At 37.8% G+C, this 19,568-nt stretch overlaps 1 protein-coding gene across 3 annotated transcripts in view; it reads left to right on the forward strand.

The window, feature by feature from the left end:
- The window catches only part of sned1 (sushi, nidogen and EGF-like domains 1), a 176,294-nt gene that overhangs the window by 89,157 nt on the left and 67,569 nt on the right, over positions 1-19,568 (forward strand). For all 3 annotated transcript variants that reach the window (XM_028794815.2, XM_051922723.1, XM_051922724.1), the window contains 6 exons: positions 3,560-3,676; positions 8,842-8,958; positions 10,599-10,715; positions 15,827-16,000; positions 18,463-18,576; positions 18,944-19,057. In XM_028794815.2, the coding sequence (XP_028650648.1) occupies positions 3,560-3,676; positions 8,842-8,958; positions 10,599-10,715; positions 15,827-16,000; positions 18,463-18,576; positions 18,944-19,057 (753 nt within the window). The remainder of the gene's footprint in view (positions 1-3,559; positions 3,677-8,841; positions 8,959-10,598; positions 10,716-15,826; positions 16,001-18,462; positions 18,577-18,943; positions 19,058-19,568) is intronic.

The raw sequence follows: 19,568 nt of genomic DNA on the forward strand, positions 1-19,568 counted from the left end.
TTTTAAACTGGAATTAATTTAAACATACATTTTTAATTTAAAACTTGCCTAATTTCTGCATAAATAATTTTTCTTCTGTTTATAACAGAGTCAAGGTCGCCTCCATTTTGTGCTGTTTCTAGTGGCTGTGTCTATGTCTTTGTTAGAAACAATTGGAAACACCAATCTCGATCACATAGTATTTAAAGTTGGTGGCACATCATTCAAATTTTCCAAGTTTCTGAATAAGCACCAAACCTTAGGTTTTGTGGAACTTTTCCCTGTTTATTTAGACTTAAATTTATGTAATCTCCTATTAGATTGATAGTACACACAACACCGGAAAATTAAAAGAAAGAAAATTTCTGACTTGGCAGTCCCAGTCCCAGTAAGGCATTATACAGACATATTGGTTTTGATGTAAAGAATCCCAGTAGCGTTTCTTGACACATTTCTGCTGAATAATTCTTTGGCTGAAAGTCCTCAGTGTTAGTGTATCAGAGAAAGGATGTGCAGCATTATTCACAAGGACACTCAGTTTTGTTATGATTCTCTTGTTTGCTATATTCTGTTGCATTCTCTTATTGATTTTGGCTGAAAACCCACACAACTGACTTTCACGTTCCAGTCAGTCTCAATATTAGAAAGGTGTGAGAGCTACAGTGTGAGATTAGTTATTTGGGCTCCATCAGACTTTTTGGCTTTGACCTCTGCTTGTCTTTCAATTTTGGATTTTTGGTTTCATTTCCAGGACCTGAATTCACTTCTAAACCTACTATTTCATCCTAAGCCAATGTCACATTGTGAGACTTTTTGTCATGGGATATGCCAGTTGCTGATCTTGTCAGCGCACCATGTCAAATTACAAAACTCAAAATCTCTGAGCATGTCTACTTTACTGACTAGGTTATGACTTTCCATCACAGGTGTGCTCACTCCTTTTTCTGGCAGCCAATAGCATGCTGCTTGACAGAACGTGCCATACCACAAAGACTTCTGAAGTGAGTTCCAGCAGTAATCTCTGCCCTTTTGTTAGTTTTTTCCATTTTGTCATGGTACTGAAATCTCAAAACATCAGACAGATGAGCCTCTCTTCTGTTTGTGAAGTCCATGCTGCCTGAAGGACCTAGTACTGTATCAGCGCTGTGAAAAGAAGCAACAGCTGTGGTGAGCTGAGCAATAGACTCTGCCTTGTTTTTTGTTTTTCATTCTGTTTTAGTATGTAAAACACAAGACGTCAGAAAGATGAGCCTCTCTTCTGTTTTTAAGGTTAAAAACACGCATGTTCCTTATTTTTCGTCACCACATTCTATTCAGTGAAGTTCCGGATGAACATCCATTGGCTGTCATCTCTCTTTCACACACAGCCCAGCCCTTTGACTAAACTGAAAATCAAACCTGTTTGATTTTAAGGTAGCCAGTTGCAGTCTAGTAAGTGTCAGTCGTTAGTTATGTCACATTAGGCAATTGAAAAATAGAGCACTGACTGCCTCTGACTAGTTATGTAAATGAAGGCTACAACTGAAAACCACTGGAAAAGCCATCTAATATATCATGAGCTTAAGGAAACACAAAACTGTAATGTGAGAGAGCAACCTCAACCTCTGAACAACAGTGCCGCCTTCCTTTGACAATCAAGGCTTAGTTTGGATTTGCAATCATCATTAAAAGAAAGGCCGTCTGACTAAATGGAAATGGAAAATAATTGTTATACATTGATTGTTTATTTTAAGGACCATGTAAACCAAGTATGTCGAGTGGGAGGGGACATACTTGACGGGTAGGATGAAGTTTTCAAAATAAGAGTTTGTCAGACATGAACTTGTCAAAATAAGTTTGTCCATAATACTCAGAGGTTTTCACAGCTTATGCTTCATGTAAATATATAATTTAGTCAGAATTGACAGGATATACTGCAAGAAGTGTTACGCCATGTTCCCAAAACACAGACGTAGACCAAGAACAGCTAGCCTAAGCGTATGTTCATTTCAAGCTGTCATTTTTTTAAACTTTACTTCATGCCGAGAGTTTTATCAATCTCCATTGCATGTTGCAGTCAGCTTTTAATGACAATTTCAAGGGCACGCTCTAGTGTCAAGTTCACACGCTCAGATTTTATTCTTAAATTCATATCATCAAAACCCCCTACAACAGCTGCCTGGTGTACAGCAATCACAGCCGCCTACTGTTCAAGTTCGCTTCCTGGTTCATCACTTTTCAGTTTTCATTTCACATTCCAGATTTTAATGCAAATTCTTCACTTCACATTGTGCATTTTTAATGTCACTTTCAGGCTGTCACATTTTCCTAATTCCAGGCTCTCAATTTGTACTGTTCATTTCATGATTTCACTTTCTCTTCATTTTATCTTCTCACATTCTATTCTTCATTTCACTCTTTGCATTTTTAATGTTCATTTCAGGCCATCACCGATCTTGCCTAAAAAAATGCAGTGACATTCGCCTTCCTATTCTTATTGCTTGCTGTTTGGCTCACCTCACCTACCCATTAATAGTATCTTGATACATTTAAGCGATCAACATCCCAGTAAACTACTGCTTTGGTTTTTAGCTTGAAGAAGCAATACACTTAGCAGACAGCTCTTTGGATTCATAAGCTGACAGCTGAAATGCAGGCCATCCTTCCCGTTAAAAAAGAACAGTGTTTGACTTGAATTGAATTGAACGATTCACACCGTCAGCCTGCGTTGCCAAGAGGCCAAAACATCTGTGGCCTCATGTATAAATGGTGCGTACCAACAAAAATGTTGCATACGCCCGTTTCCACGCACATATTGCAATGAATAAAAAATAAACTTGGCATAAAGCCACGTATATTCTCACTCCAGCTCAATCCATTACATATGTAAGTTTTTGGCTCGGTTTTGCAAACTGGTGGCACTCAGCGCTAAAGCAGTGCTGCTGTTCCTGTGTGGTTTCCCTTTATTTTTTAGATTCACATCCCTGATGCGACTTTATCAAATACACTGAAATTAACTGCATATCATTTTTTTGTTTAAGGCATCTGATTGTAATCAACCTATAACCATATAATGGTGCACAAAATGGCCAAACTATTATTTCAAATACCACAGCTGCTTTAGCGGTGTTACTCTCAGTGCACCACTCAGAGTATTTAAACCCACTGAATCTGAGTGTGGAATCACAGCTGTACAGCAGCTGATCAGAAAGCTCTACGGCAGATTGTGGCAAGAGCGGAGAGGATTATCGGGATACAGCATCTAGCACACGCTGCCTCAGCCATGGCCACAATCTATTTGAAATTCTTCCTTTCTGCAAATCCTACAAAGCCTTTCCTGTAGGGACCTTGCGGTTCAGAAACAGTTTCATCCCAAGAGCTCTCAATCCATCCATCAAGAGCTCCCGATAGAACTGTTTGTACTTATAAGTACAACTACCTCACTGTAAACTTGCATTACAGTTGCAATATTGCACAACCTGAGCCACTTATGCTTTCGAATTGTATATTTTTCATTGGTTTTATCATATTATTATTATTTTTATTGTTGTTGTTGATGAAAAAAAACTACTGATAATAAACTGGAATTTTATTCTTTCAGTCAAACTCAGTGTTTGCGCATCCAATCCATGTCGCAACGGAGGTTCATGCCGGGGGGATGGAGATGGATACCACTGTCTCTGTCCTTATAGGTTCCATGGAAAACACTGCGAAATTGGTAAGTGTATCTTACTGAATACCAAGTTTGATTTCTTTTCCCCACTTAGTTCTGTTAATCGTGTTAACTAGGGATTGTTCTATTAAATAGTAGCAAGTCAGTAAGGGTAGGATTGTAAGTTTGTGAGCGAATTTAAGTCAAGAACACTCTCCAGTATACACAGTTCTGGAGTACAAACCCATATATCATTTAGTATCTGGATTATTATTCTCCCATTTTGTTGCATCCTTTTATTGATTTGAGCTGAAAACTCACACAACTAACTCTCATGTTCCAGACAGTTACTGAAATCTTTGTGCCTGTTCTTGCTTAGCTAAAGAGACAAAAATAAGAAATAAAGAATAGATATATGGTCAGAAAATATGGAAAACCAAAGGTAGAATAAAAAAGGAAAACACAGATGTAAAGATGCTCAGTCAGAAAGAAAAATAAATGCATAGTGTTACAGTTCCTCTTTGCCTAAATTCAAATCTTCTTTATTTTACTTATCTGATCTTTTGAATATTTTCTGCCAGGTCATTTCCTAAATTTGCATGTTAAACAGATCTCTGGTTTGTGCCTTGTTTGTCTGGCCCCTTGCCGTTACAACATAAAGCATTCTGCCTTCCACTTCAAGGGGCATTAATTCAGTGCTCCCACTTGATGCCCGAGTGAAAACACTCCCAAAGTTTGTTCATTCATAGGTTTTCTAATTATGAGCATCCTTTTCTAAGAAAACAGTCATTTTCTCATTGTACCATGACATGTTAGGATTCTTGAGCAGCTACCCTGAACGGTTCAACTAGTGGATTAAGGATTACTATGAGCGTTAGACTACCTGATAACTAAGCAAAGATGTTATTCCAATAAAGCCTTGTCCTGGATACATTTTGGGTAGTCTCAGTAAATAGAGATATGTATGATGTATATTTTTTTGCCCAGACAATGAAGAGTATATTTTACTTAGTGTTGACTTTGATTAATTTTCTGAAAATCTAACTGAATGATCTTATTGCTAATGCTTTCTCAGATTATCCAGGGATGTACTTGAAAGCACTTGTATGGTTTGGAGATATCGTGATCCTAGCTAGTACCGAAAGTAGTGAGGGAAGATTGAGATCATTTTTAGGGGTGCATTACAGTAAACTGGTAAGTTAAAAATACAAGTGTGAAATCATTTTTATAGGGTTGGGAATCGATTAAAAAAAGTAACTAATTAATCAAATAAATATATGTAATTAATCGCAATTAATCACATCTAACATTAAACCGTAATTATAAAATTAATACATAAATGATGAAGTAAATACACACCGAATCACAAAATTCATGTAGAATCAACACAAAAGAATTTAAAAAATGAATTGCATAGTTTAAACTTAAACAACGACCTTAAACCTACACTTTTAACAAAATGCTACTTGGGCAAGTACAACCTGAATTTGAATGTCTCCCTAAGTCAATAAGAAAATGAGGCCAATGTATTCAAATTGGCATAGCATGTGAGACACAGACATGTCAAAGTAAACATTAAACGATCAAAACAACTGTTGACTTTGATTGTGCTACTGAAGACTAGTTTAACTGAAAGAATAAGCATCTCTTAAATGGGCATTCATTAAAACTTGTGTTAAAACTCCATAAGTACCATCCTCAACTGTTCATCACCATTAACGACTTGATGATTATACTCTACACAAGAGTTTTTCAACTGGTGAAAGCAACAGTTTAGTGCTCCTGGGGCCTGATCTGAGAGAGTAATGCTCCTTAGGCGGTCGAGACCTGTCTGAGGAGGACGGGACTACCTGAAGAAGTTAGCATAAAACCAGCTCTGTGATCGCCATTTTACAGACACAGCACTTAAAGAGCACTTTACCAGCTAGGAGACGTGTCAGGGGTCCATGTGTATTCGCCAGTGACTCTCACAGAGCCGAAGAAACAGTAGACATGCAAGTTGCCTCTGCCTCCGAGTTAGTGAGGCAGAGAGAGGACCCACTGCATGAGCAGGCAAAGGGATGAAGCAGCTGGAAAATGTGTCTAAAGTGTTCAGTAAGTGCTGTGTCTGCGAATGGCAATCTCTGAGATGCTTTTTTTCTGCCACCTCCATCCCACCCCTGTGTACAGTTTAGCACGTGAAAAGATTTAATGCTTTGTGGTTGGTAGAATCGTGGTGTGCCCTGGGATTTTTTTAGGTTACAAAAAGTGTGCCACCACAGATACTGCTCTACCTAGACCTTTGCTCCTGACATGCTAAAAAGATCTCTGTAGCTGATCTCTCGCTTAAAATTTGTTGTTGCATTCTTTGCATAAATTAGTGAAGATATTGCAAACCTGAACATGGGTTGGGATAATCATTATACTTCTGTTTCATATAATTTTGCCATTCTATTAGGGCAGTCAGCACTGTAAGCTGGCTGGCAGACTGGCGAGTTAAATTCAGAGGTACTAAAGAATTTTTTTTTGTTTTAGTGCCACTCAAAGATTACTTATTTAAGACTTATGTGATATGACTTGGGCGGCACGGTGGCGCAGTGGTAGTGCTGCTGCCTCGCAGTAAGGAGACCCGGGTTTGCTTCCCGGGTCCTCCCTGTGTGGAGTTTGCATGTTCTCCCTGTGTCTGCGTGTGTTTCCTCTGGGTGCTCCAGTTTCCTCCCACAGTCCAAAGACATGCAGGTTAGGTGCATTGGCGATCCTAAATTGTCCCTAGTGTGTGCTTGGTGTGTGGGTGTGTGTGTGTGTTCTGCGGTGGGCTGGTGCCCTGCCCGAGATTTGTTCCTGCCTTGCAGCCTGTGTTGGCTGGGATTGGCTCCAGCAGACCCCCGTGACCCTGTAGTTAGTATATAGCGGGTTGGATAATAGATGGATGATATGACTTTGATTCGATCTTTTTACAGAAACATGAAATGAAAAAAAACTAAAACAACGTTTCTGTAGCATTGCATCAGGACTATCGTAAACCTGCCTGCCCACTCCCCAGTCCCTGTTCCCCCCACTCCCCTGTACCTATGTCAGTATGTATAAATCAAGAAAATGAACACCAGTGCTACATATTAACATGAAGCGCATTGTTGTGAGCCGTGTAATATGAAATGTTAAACCTTTAAATTAAATTTTTGGTAGTATATAAATATGACCCTGGGTGTGTATGTAATTCTTTAGGTACACACTTAACTTATTTGTATTATGGGGATTTGGTGATTTACTGTGATTTTTCTGTGCTTGTGCTATTGTTTTCTGGAATTTATGATCTTCTGCTCTGTTTTTTAGATCTTGCCTTGGATATCTGTATAGGGATTTTGTTTTTTTTGGATTGCCGCTCTGGCAACTTCTTTACACTTTTTGTTTGTTAAAAAATAACGGGAGGTGTTGCAACTGGGAGATCCAAAGCACAAAGATCCAAAAAGCACTTTCAAAACATGCTCACTAGAGAGGGTTATGCTGCCAAACCTGGCTTAGATAAATATGCAAACACAGAAACTTAAAAAAAAATAAAAAGAATTTCATTTGCATAAAATATTTTCTGTAATACTATGAAGTTCCCATGAGCACAATGGCAAAATGGACTTGCATAAAACACAAGGCAATCCAAGCAGACTATGTCCCAAATCACAACTCCAGAGAATGGTCAAAAACAGTGCAAAAGAGGGTCAAAAGTCCGGAAATTCCCAAAAGCACAGCAAAACACAAGAATTCACCAAAACTCCATAGCACATTCAAAATGAAATGAACTTTGAGGAACTGTGGAAGACCCTCCAAAAAATATAGAGCAGAGAGCAGTTCCTGGTGGTGATTGGAAGGTGTCGCCACCTCCTTGGGGACCACCAACAAAACACATGGAACATGGCCAAGGCAACATGTATACAAGATTGAATATAAAGAATAATGCACATACTCAACAAAAGCAACATTAACATAAATAAATTGTACAAAAATGAACAATAGAGTCTGCTTGTTTTCTTTTTCTATTATTTGCTGTCTTGGCCTACATCTTTTCCACAATTCATAGAGGTTGACTAAATTCAAGATTTCAGTGTGTTATCCAATTCAAATGTTTATCCAGCTTGATTATATTGTACATTAGCTGAAGATGTGGTATTTCAGTTTTATTTAAAAATACTTAATTAGATCATCATTAAGTATCGTTTATGTTACACACTGATAAGTAAGCCATCATATATTGTCATGTCATGTCATGTAATCCAGACTAGGGTCATTGGGAGGGGTTGGGTGAAACTATCCCAGCTAGTATAAGGCACAATGAAGCAACATTACCCTGGACAGGGCTTATAATATTCCTTAAAAATGTTCCTTATGTTTGGTAACATTGGTTCTAACAGCATTGTTATGTATTTAAGGTAGCATCTTATCTCTCCTTTTTACAAGTTGCTAATAAAAATAATTCCTGCATTTCTCTAGTGACCAATAAACTGAATTTTGTTTGCAAAGCTAATGTTTTTTATAGAGATCTGCAATAGGGGAACTTTCATATTTATGTTCAGATCTGGAAATGTTTGTTACCTTTCTGGCTTGTAATTTAATTTTTGTGTGTAACATGAGTAGCTTCTTGTCACTTCAGGTATGCTTTTACTGTTGGCCAGAAAGTTCCATTTAATTTCAATAAAATATAGGTCTGTGTGGAGAGAAATTTAATAATGTCTTCATATGCCAACTTTTATGCATAGAATTTGTAATTGCATTTTGAGTTAATAGAAACTGATACTATAAACTTTAGGTTTAGTGGTGCATGCTCAGACATAACAATGGTGCCATAAGTACAGAATCTGACAGAAGGCAGCAAATTATCTGTAAAGAACTATTCAGTTCAAAATTAACTATGAGGCACAAAAGACGAAGAAGAATATTGTCTTGAATATATGCAAAGAAACCTACAAGTTTTTTGCTGAAGCCATTTTAGATTCTATGCTACCAACTGAAGATGTGTCATCCCGTGCAGGGTTTAATACACAGTTACAATATTTTTTAAGCCTATATACCAGAAAAAATGTTCCATATGTTGACAATTACCACATTGAATCGCATGGTCCTAATTTAAAATTTCAAGTTAATACTTAATAAATCAGTTTTGTTTTTTTTTTTTAGAAAATGAGTGGGATTTAAGGTGCTCCACCTTAAAGGTAGAAAATGTAGACTTGTTTTTTCACAGGTCATTTGCCTTTACATTCCAGGAAAACCAGACCCTTGTTCATCAAGCCCTTGCATTAATGGCGGAACTTGCTTCCATTACATTGGAAAGTACAAATGTGAATGTACTGCGGATTTCACTGGAAGGCACTGTGAGAATGGTAGGAATTAGACTTCAGCCTCTCAAGAAGACTTGTAGATCTGATCATGTTTCAGTTAATATGTCAACTTCAACAGTAGTATGAGTGAATTTAGTGGGGCATCACAACTTAAGTGGTTAAGCTGACAAACAAAAGTTATTATCATTAAACATATATATTGATATTTTAATTGACATACTTCACTAATTGATTGCATCATATTGCTATGGTTCCATTTATGATCAATGATGGAGTGATTGGATGCAGGAGAGCAAATAGTCTTAAAGTGTTTGCCAGTGAAGACCGAGCAGGCAGAATAAGCAAAACAGTAAATTGTAGAAAGACGAACCAACAGACTGAATCTGCAGGCAGTGTGCTAGCATCCAGCAATTGTGATAGTGGTCACATGTTCAGGAAAATTTCATTACATAATTGCATATGCACTAATTGGCAAGGATCAGAAAGGGCCACTCCAAGAGACCACATGTGGTGATGTTTTTTGTATAGTGGAAGGCTTACAGCCTTGTAAATAAATTAACATGCTTATTATAACTCATACCTTAGTGATCATAATGTTTCATAGAAGAGGACTTCCTGTCACAATGCTGATCCTTCCATTCCTGACCTATTTCTGGCTGCTATTTATTTGACTCTGAGCAGGCCCTGTCCGGAAGGTTTATAAAACACAACGCTGGAATTCCACAGCTTGGTTAAATTATTACAAGTCAGAGTGGTTCACGTCCTAAAATTTACGGATTCTAGTGAGGGTAGCAATGCTGTGATGCAGATGTGGCAAAAGGGTGTAAGGATACTCCACAAAAGATTTTACTGGCCAGAGAAGACCTTCTTTGTCTTTCTGGAAAAGGCCTCGCCCCATCCCTAATTCTTCTCAAGTGAAAAAGGGGTTCTAGCCTCAAAAATAAACTTAAGGTACAAAATCAGGCCAAAATCCCCAAAAGAAGAAGAATGACCATACACCTTTAGCATGTATTCAAAAAGGGCAACAAAGAATCTTTATAAGTAAAGTATTTATTTTTCAAAAATGGAAAAATACAAGGTGAAGCTCCTCTAAGCAAAGACAGGCAAAATGGAGCTGTATGAAAGGCAATCCTAAGAAAAAAGTCCCAAAAGCCAAACTGAAATCCAACAAAAGAATAACAAAAAATGAAAATCTACAGAAAAACCAATACTTACAATAACACTCCAATAACTACAAATACATTTATAAATAAAATAATAAGCCAGAAGGAGGATCCAGCAGTAACGACATCAGGGTGGCCCTGCCTCCTGGGGCTCCACCAACAAAACCCAGTAAATGGAGACACATTTAAGGGGACAGAATAGAAATAATAAATGATGAGTGAAGCTTAAAGAAATAACATAAACACATAAAAACACTAACTCAAAATTAACAAAGACAAGAATAAACCATATACAACACATAAATCCAAACTGATGCATAACAAACTGATAGTGAAGTTCATGTACCTCGGGGTCAGAGTAAAGAAAGCTCTGGCAGTCACTAAGTACTTTTATAAGTCTGTCTAATCTAATTCACAGTTGTTATGCTAACTGTTATGATTTTTTCTGTTTTCACTGATTGAAAAAAGAATGTAGAATTGACTATGCCTGAAAATATGACACTTAAAATCTGTTTTCAGGTCTGGATGCTTGCCTCTCAAACCCCTGTAAACATGGAGGCAACTGCACGGCAGATACAGACGGGGCTTACCAATGTCACTGTAAGTTTGGATTCCGAGGGACACACTGTGAGACAGGTAACATAATTTTAACAAAAAGAAGAGTTTTTTTTAAAGGACTGGCAGCCTATGTACAGTTGTTTCCGGCTTGCAGCCAGTCCTGTCAGGAAAGGCAGCAGCTTATTGTGACCCTGAATGGGATACCCAGATTAATGAATTAATGGATGGATTCCTTAATATCCATCCATCCATTTTCCAACCCGCTGAATCCGAACACAGGGTCACGGGGGTCTGCTGGAGCCAATCCCAGCCAACACAGGGCACAAGGCAGGGAACCAATCCTGGGCAGGGTGCCAACCCACCGCAGTCCTTAATATTTGAATTTCAAATACTGACAAATATGATGCTTAAAAGGAATACTCTACCCAAAACAGATATTTTTTTTATTTGTTACTTTACCTACACGGATTGTAGCAATGCACAAAAAAAATATTACTCTCATGTTTTCATATGAAATGGAGAAAACAAAGTTTCTGATATAATAGGCATCTATGGTGACAAATGCAAATGATATCAAAAAGTCTCACATTTTTTCTGTTGCGTAATCCATATGTCAAGTCTTCCAGTCGTATGCTCACAACATCTGAAACATATCATTTTTTTAACAGTATTTTTACTAAAATATTGTTAAATTAGTGCTACTCATCAAAGATAGATTGATATCTAAGTAATCAATGCAAACCTCAGCGTTAACATTTGCAATATCGCTTGCCAACCCCCGGGTGGGCGCTACATGCTAGCCACTTTGCGGCTCTGTCGCTCACGTATGTACAATTTAAACAGATTGTTATTTTCATGGGAATTGTTACATATGGATAATAACTAACTATTTTACATTACAGCGAGTAATTAACCATAGTAAAAAATAGTAAAATGTAATAAATTAAAAGAAAATTATGTTTCATGTTGCATTAGAAGTATTCATTGCGTTATATGTTTTCGTTCTGTTTGGCTTTGAAATTAACACGCAAATACTTTTTAAACTTACACTTTTACTGTACAACTTCAGTAAAAACAATATTTGGAATTAACTTTTCGTCAATATCACATTGAATTTAGATTCCGTGTTTGGACTTACATCGTGACAATGCAACGTATAATAAATAAACTGACTTTTTCCTGTGATTTGTTAATTGTCATAGCAACCGCTATTCTAACGGGAAACTGTAAACATTTTAATACGAATGGCATATCAAGATCTCCTTCGGTGTCTAATGTTTTCCGCAGATGATGTACTACATTACCTTTCTTGTCACCTGTTAAAATTTTACATGTCGGAATTGTTCGACCAATTTTGAATACAACTAATCTTGTCCCACTGCATAGCCCATCACTCATACATGAATTATGCAATAACATTACGATACATCCTTGTTTCAACAGTAATTTGGCCGGAGGAAGACCGGACAGAGTTAACGGTTGTAGATATTCTACGTGATATTGTAAGTTGATGTTTTCATCTTCTGCATGATCACCACCAACAGTTTCAGCATAGTCTATTGATACGCATTTAACCAATTTGCCGTGCAACCACTCGACAGTTCACGTTAATTCGTTTGACTTCATTGTTTCTCGGTGCTAGGATTGCCCGTGTACTCATTTCTTCTGTTGATAACTCTTTGGGATGAAATTCTTCAATAAGATTTGGACATAATAAGTCTTCTTTTATTGGGAACTTAAAGTTAGGAAAACGTAAAAATTTATAAGAGCTGGGAGCGCAGGAACTGTGTCTGACAAAAGCATTCACATGAATGAGAGGTGAGAGGACCGTGGGCGTGGGCCGTTAACTGAAAATGGTTGAGAGGAGGGCGGGACCCCCTCTACCAACTTGAAAAATTCTCTTGGCAATAGTCTCTTCTCATCTCAAGATTTTCTTTTATAATAGAGAGACAAGTACCAATAAAATGCATTATTTTTTAAAATTCCAACAGATGTCACATCACAAACATTTGAAGCAATAAAATGCATTACTACACATGTTTGTTAGCACCTCTATTAGAATGATAAGTGCAATGCATATGTTTCTGTTAAATACCATTTGATATGGGATTTGTAAAAGCAGTGTTAATTTTTGTCAAGCACCATCTGTTGGAGTGGTAAATGCAATACATTATATTACTATAAATGTTTGTAATATTCATCCATTGGAATGACAGAAACATAACAACTGGACCGCCACACAGACAGACACACCAACCTTTGTCCTTTTATTAAGGAAGATAAACATTCTCTTGAATGAAAATGGAATGTGCTCTAATGAAAAAAAAACTCTTGAATTGTGGACCCATCTGACATTGTTATATTTATATTCATAGTGGTGAGCCACAACTGATATTTCTCAGAATTAATTAGTGCCAGTCCTCACTGACTTTTCTTTAACTTTTAATTTTTAGTTGTATGTGTCTCTCTGTGTACTTTGCATTTCTGATATCATGTGAAGTGCAGTGTCAGCCAATGAATAAGATGATACTGGGCTGGACTCATGACCAGTGGTGGGGGAATAGCAGGTCTTTGATTCAAATGCTTGGGCACGTCTGAGTGCTTTTAATTTTCTTCCACAATATGTTGTCCTGGAAGTGGCTGATTTAACAGCATTTTAATCAGAATGCATGTGTGTTTGGGACTCTGTGAACATACGAGTGGTGAACTTGATTCATGGGCTATGTGACACAAGTAGCAGGAGATTTTTTCATGTACTTTTTAATATTGTTTTCTGTTGTCCAGCACTGGTCACCATAGACCCCTATTATATTCGAAAACTTGTTATTTACATTCTGCATGAAAGCATGACATTAAAAATGATTCTCAGCCACCACTAAAACCTACATGGGGTAACTAATATGTAGAAAATATCATTTTTGGTTGGAGTAATTCTTTAAAAAACCAATCCAGCTTCTTACTTTTGGATCTAACCCAGAAGTTTTATGCAGTACCAGTGGTGCTAAATCACAATTGGAGCCTCTAGCTACCCCTAAATCTGAAATGACTCTAGAGACAGCATTGATTTTTGAATATAGTGTGTTTTATATATTTTATTACCTTGTGCAGTTCAAAAACAATATGGAAAAATATGAATACTATTGAAATATTCTCTATGAATCAGTTTAATGGCACAGATGGCTACTGAATGCTTACATAAGCTAGTAAACTCTAAGTCCAAGGGAAAAACCAAGCCTTGGTTATAAGGATTTCTAATTCATATATTAATTTCTATACACATGCTTCGCTTATTTTACAGTCCCTTTGTGTTTTCCGAAAAATGTCTGCACTGGTAATCAAATAAACTTCCCAAGGAAAAGGAAAGATTAAGAGAAAAAAGGAATAGAAAGAATTGAATAATAAAAATATCTGGTCTTCTCAATGGAGAGACAGGAATGTTAAAGCAACTCTGCAGTGTCTCTTCCTCAAACTAAGCACGTCACAAATAAGCTTTCGCATCCATTACATGTTAGCTGCCTGGCTACTGTGGGCCATGGGGCTTCGCAAAAACTTGTATTCCACATTCATCTATTAAATAACAAGGCAGATGGTGTTGAGATGCCTCCATTAAACAGAGAAGAATGGGCCATATGTTATAGACACGTCATAGTGATTCTGCCAGCTACAGATTTGGAAAATTATCTCTCAACAAGCAAAATGGATTATGACCAGAAAGTTTGGGCCACCCTGAAGGAAAGGAATGTGCTTCCCTTACAAAGGGCTGGGAGATATCTGTTCTGGTGACTGTATAATGCTTTGGTCAGTGAAAACTAAACAAACAAGTGTCAATAGTAGATGAAGTAATCTGAAATTCTTTATTTGTATTTTGCAATAGAGTCGAACATATAAAAGTCGTTACATGGATTTGGGGAGCCACAAAATTACTTAATATTCCACCTTAATATTTCACCCTATTATTGGTCAACTTTAAAGATGGTTTTTCCCCCAAGAAAAATAATTGCATCGCACAAATTTTTGTGATTGTTGAATTACTTTCATTTTATTTTACTTATTTAGGATATTTTTTCCATCTTCTGCTATTTTGTGTTGTTTGTTTATGGGTATGGCCATGCGAATTGCCATTTTCTTAATCATATTGCGTTCAAAGTGACATCACTAATACGTGTTGTCATGGACACCAAGCATGGGCTGGCATTGTGGGCAGAATGGTTCACGGTTTAATAACTGGCCAGGAGGCCAGTATAATGGAGGGACAGGGGTAATCAACCTGTGCGAGCTTTTGTTCCTCATTGGCCTATGAAACCTACATGGATATCCATGGGGCAAAGTGGGAATTGCATCCTTGGGTGCCACCAGTGAGAGCTACAGTGGAAGACTGCCCTTACTTTGAGGGGCTTCTGTCTGACCTAGAAGTGCTTCCATCAGGCAATGCTCTGGCTCCAGAAGTATTCCCAGGTCCAAGGGAGAAGGAGATGCCTTAGCCTGCCATTGGTAGTCAGAGTCAGGAGACAGAGGACAACACTCGATGAGGAGGAGTGGGAGGAGTTGAAGGTGCTTATTTGTTTGAATATACTGCCTTGGACTGACTTAAACCTGTCAAGGTACTTTTATAAATTAAATTCCATTGTATTTTAATCTGGAATTGTCTATGGCTGAGTTCTGTCTGGTGTTAGAGGCTCAGTGGCATCCCCTGGTGGTCACAGAGTCTTTATTTAACAGTGTCTCAGTATCAAATGTTGTCCTAGTACACAATTGCTGAAAAAAACACTTCTTCTATTCTGGTGAGTTCAGGTAGGGATTTTTAAACTCTGGCAACATCCTTTTTGTCACAATTTTTGGTTAATGTTTAGGACAGATCACCAGGTATTAAAGCTTGCCCATTACATAAGTTTGCTCATCTCTTGACCATGACCCCTGCCTACTATTTATGAGCCTTTTGTTTCACATTCTTAAAATTTATATTCCAATTTATGATCCAAATGGCACGACATGAACAAGCTTTGATGATGAAGAAGATGTACACTGCTGTAGTGTATAAATTTGTAAATAGCTCTGATATAAATTAAAAAATAAGTTATATTTGTTTTATTAAATTAATTCCCTGTTACTGTATACCAAAAAAGTATAGCTGAATATTTAAAAATACTTGGATGAAGCTGGGTATTAATGGCCAGTGCATGTGCTTTCAGAGATCAGCTGTGGTCCCCCATCTCGTGTGAAGAACTCGCAGGTTCAGTACAGCTCCACTCATCCCGGATCAAGTGCCATCTATGTCTGCCACTCTGGTTACACACTCGTCCCGGAATCCACAATAAGCGTGTGCGGCATTCACAGTTCCTGGAGTCAGCCTCCTATTTGTGAAGGTGGGTCTGTCTTTTGGTAGATCTACTGTAGATGCTCTCCCATTATTCAATTCATAAGAGTACATAAGAAGTAAATTACAAGCCTGTCAAGGCCTCATCTTTGTTCAGACCAATGAATCTGATCTACTGCCTGTGTTATCACACTCTTGGAAAGTTTTGCCTTACTACTGGCATTAGCGGAATTTGACAAATGCCTCACAGACTTTAGTTTGAATTGTCGAATCAGCAAGGTATCGTTTTGAACATGTTTAAAACTAGAAAAAATTTAGTGTGGGTGTGTTGCTTTGGGGTTTCATGGGTGTAGATTATGTAAAGGAAGATCAGACTTAAAAGCAGTCAAGAAGTGCAGCCCACTTGTTAATAAACCAAAAAAAAGGGAAAAAATACCAAGAAGAGCTGCAGATTTTGTGTTCGCTACCTTCATAATGAGTATGCCAGGGAGATTAGAGGAAAATGAGGAAAATTATTAGACGTACTGGAATCAAAGGAAGTATATAACAAATGAGGAAGGGGTGGTAGGAGGGTGTAAGGGGGGGGTTGGATTAATAAGGTGTGGATCAGAGGGAGTTGGTCATAAAGTTTTATTTAATATGAAGATGTTCTTGTTTTTAGGCCTGCATATGCTGGGTTCAAGTGACTGTTTTCGTTTGATAGCCCTGATTCAGCCCGATCTCTGGCACTTTTAGTATTAGCCTTAATTTTTATTTGCACCATGTCCCAGTTAAACATGTGTCTGGTTTGTGCATATGTGTGTATGTCAGAGATTGTGTGTCCTTCCTTCAGACAGCATTGCAATGTTCTTTTACAGTATGTGTGTTGCAGGTGTTTTAGATGTTTTTTTTCTCCTATATACAACTGGGCATAAATAGCATAGTATACTGTATACTGCATTCCATGTCTCTGCTCCCAATTGTCTGCTTTTGACATTAAAAAGAACTCACCAGAGGGTGTTTGCCAGTTTATGCACTATTTTGTTGCCAGATCTGGAGAGGATGCACATTGTACTTTCTGTTACACCACAATGATAAGGATGGCTGTCCTAGGTGGAATGGGGGGTGTTGCAGCACCCCACACCCAAAACACAACTACAACAAGTCCTCATACAAACGTAACCTTTATTGTTAACAGTTACCTTACAAAAGGCTTCTTTTCCAATATAGCACTCCACAAATTATAATTCTTTCTCTCTCTTTCTCTTGTTCTTCCACTCCTCCCAGGCAAGTGTTGCCTGTCTCCACTCCCGGCTCTGTCTTGCCTGCATGTGGTAGAGCGGTTCCTTTTATCTTGGACCCAGGAGTACTTCCCAGTACTAGGGCACAGTCCAATGGAAGTACTTCCAAGTCAATCGGAAGTCTTAGAAAGTAGGTATTACTAATCCCAATAGCTACCCCTGGCGAACCCCATGGAACCCAACTGGGATGCCCCATGGAACTATATTATGCCCTGTGGGTATCCATGTGGGAAAACTAGCCTGGATGTGCAGGCGAGCCATTGCTCTGAATCTAACGTTTCCCCCTTTTCCTCAGTTACATTCGCCTCCTGGTCAGTACGCCATCCCATGCCTGCTGTTCAGTATATCAAAATATAACAGAGTAGAGAAATAGGATTAGCTTTGTTGTGGATTTCTTTTAAATAAATGTTCTAAGTCATTCTATAAAGGCTCATATTTTTTTAATTAGATCTATTAGATCTACTTCAGCCACGCTAACTAGATAAAGATATTTTTAAGCTTATATAGACAGACATAGATGAGAACAGACAGTCGAAAGTGTTGGATGCATTAATGGAACATCTCATATTGTGGTGAAATTTCCAGTGTAGTTTTTTTTTTTTTTGTCTCCAGTGTGAAATTTGTTGTTTTACATAAGCTCTTCAAACAAATAAATACAAAAATAGATAAGTAAATAAATAATTTTACACACACACTTTGATCTGAACACACACCAGAATGACTAATAAAGCAAGAAAATTCAAAAGAAAGAAAAGTTCTGCCTTGCCAGCACCAGTCAAAGTGAGGCATTATGTAGATATATAGTTGTTGGTATACAGGAGCCCCAGTAATGTTTCTTGACACACTTCTGCTAAATAATTTGTTGGCTGAAAGTCCACAGTGTTAGTGTGTCAGAAAGAGCATCCTTCCATCACAGAAACCTTGTAGAGTCAGACGAAAGGCAGAAGCAAACCTTGAATGAGGTATCAGTGGGACACACACAAACACAACATTATACATCACCAATTTAGAGTTGCCACAGAAAAAAATAGAGAAAATTAAAAAATACACCAATACGGAGAGAATGTGAAAATTCCCAGAGACAGGAATATGAAAAAAGGGCTGCACCTCGCCATCATTCTGTCATTGAGGGAAAAATTTCAATAAAATATTTGTGTGTATCTGAAAAGTTGCATGCCACCAAGTTAGTTATTTTCACACATCAAAGTCAAAGGTTGTTTCTATTTTGCAGAAATCAATGAATGCCTCTCAGAGCCCTGCTTGAATGGTGGGACCTGCAAAGATCGTGTTGCTGCCTACATCTGTACTTGTGAGAATGGCTTTACTGGACCAAACTGTGAAACAGGTAGAGTGAATGAAAGCTGCTGTTCTTCCATTCTGGGTACCCTTTCTCAGGTCTGGATCAGCTACAGGTATCTCCTTAAGCTTTGGAAAACTGCTTGGTGTGGACTTCTTTTTTAAAAAAAAAAGTATTTTTCTAATTTGCCAATTAAAATGTCAAATTTCCAAATGCTAATATTTAAAAATACAATAGAAAGACCAATGACTCATCACGCTGAGACAGAAAGACTTCATCTGCTCTGTAGTTCCAGGCCACAATCGCCTGATGAGATTGTTGCTCCATAAAATGTTTTACTTTATTCAGATGCTGGTCTGTGTAAGGTGAGGGGTCTGCAGTCTTTTATGGAAATTTCTGTTTTATTTTATCTCAGAGTTGGATGAGTGCCTCTCCGAGCCTTGTAAACATGGTGGAATCTGTCTGGATCAGCCCGGAGCTTACTTCTGTCAGTGTCCTGAGGGCTTTGTGGGCCAAGACTGTGAAGCAGGTATCGAGAAGTTCTTAGATGGCTGTGTTCACAAAAACAATGAAGTATTTTTGATTGACATGCCTTAGTATCGACCCTTGCTTACATTATCCTTATCTCAGAGTTTTATGCCTGGGTGACACAGTGGCAGAGTGACAAGAGTTGTTTCCTCACAGCTCCAGAGTCCTGGTCTGCATATTCTCCTCGCATCCATGTGGCTTTTTGTCTGAATACATTTTATTTCCTATCCCAAGGAAATATGTGTTAGAAAATGTATTATTATTATTATTATTACTTTTCAACTGATAATGTTTAATTGGTCCAACATGAGCAACCCAGCTTGTAATGATTCACATGTAAAGCTACATTTTTCAAATGTTTTTGAATTGTCTGAAATAATTACAACATAAACATTTCCTATAAATACTGTATACAATCTATATATAGAAGGAAGCCCTACTGTATCTTTACTTGTTTCTTCTGCTAATCTTCATTCTGTCATATTGTCCCTCCCACTGTTTGCCCATAACAC

The sequence above is a fragment of the Erpetoichthys calabaricus genome, chromosome 2 (genome assembly GCF_900747795.2).
Source record: "Erpetoichthys calabaricus chromosome 2, fErpCal1.3, whole genome shotgun sequence".
Lineage (NCBI taxonomy): Eukaryota > Metazoa > Chordata > Cladistia > Polypteriformes > Polypteridae > Erpetoichthys > Erpetoichthys calabaricus.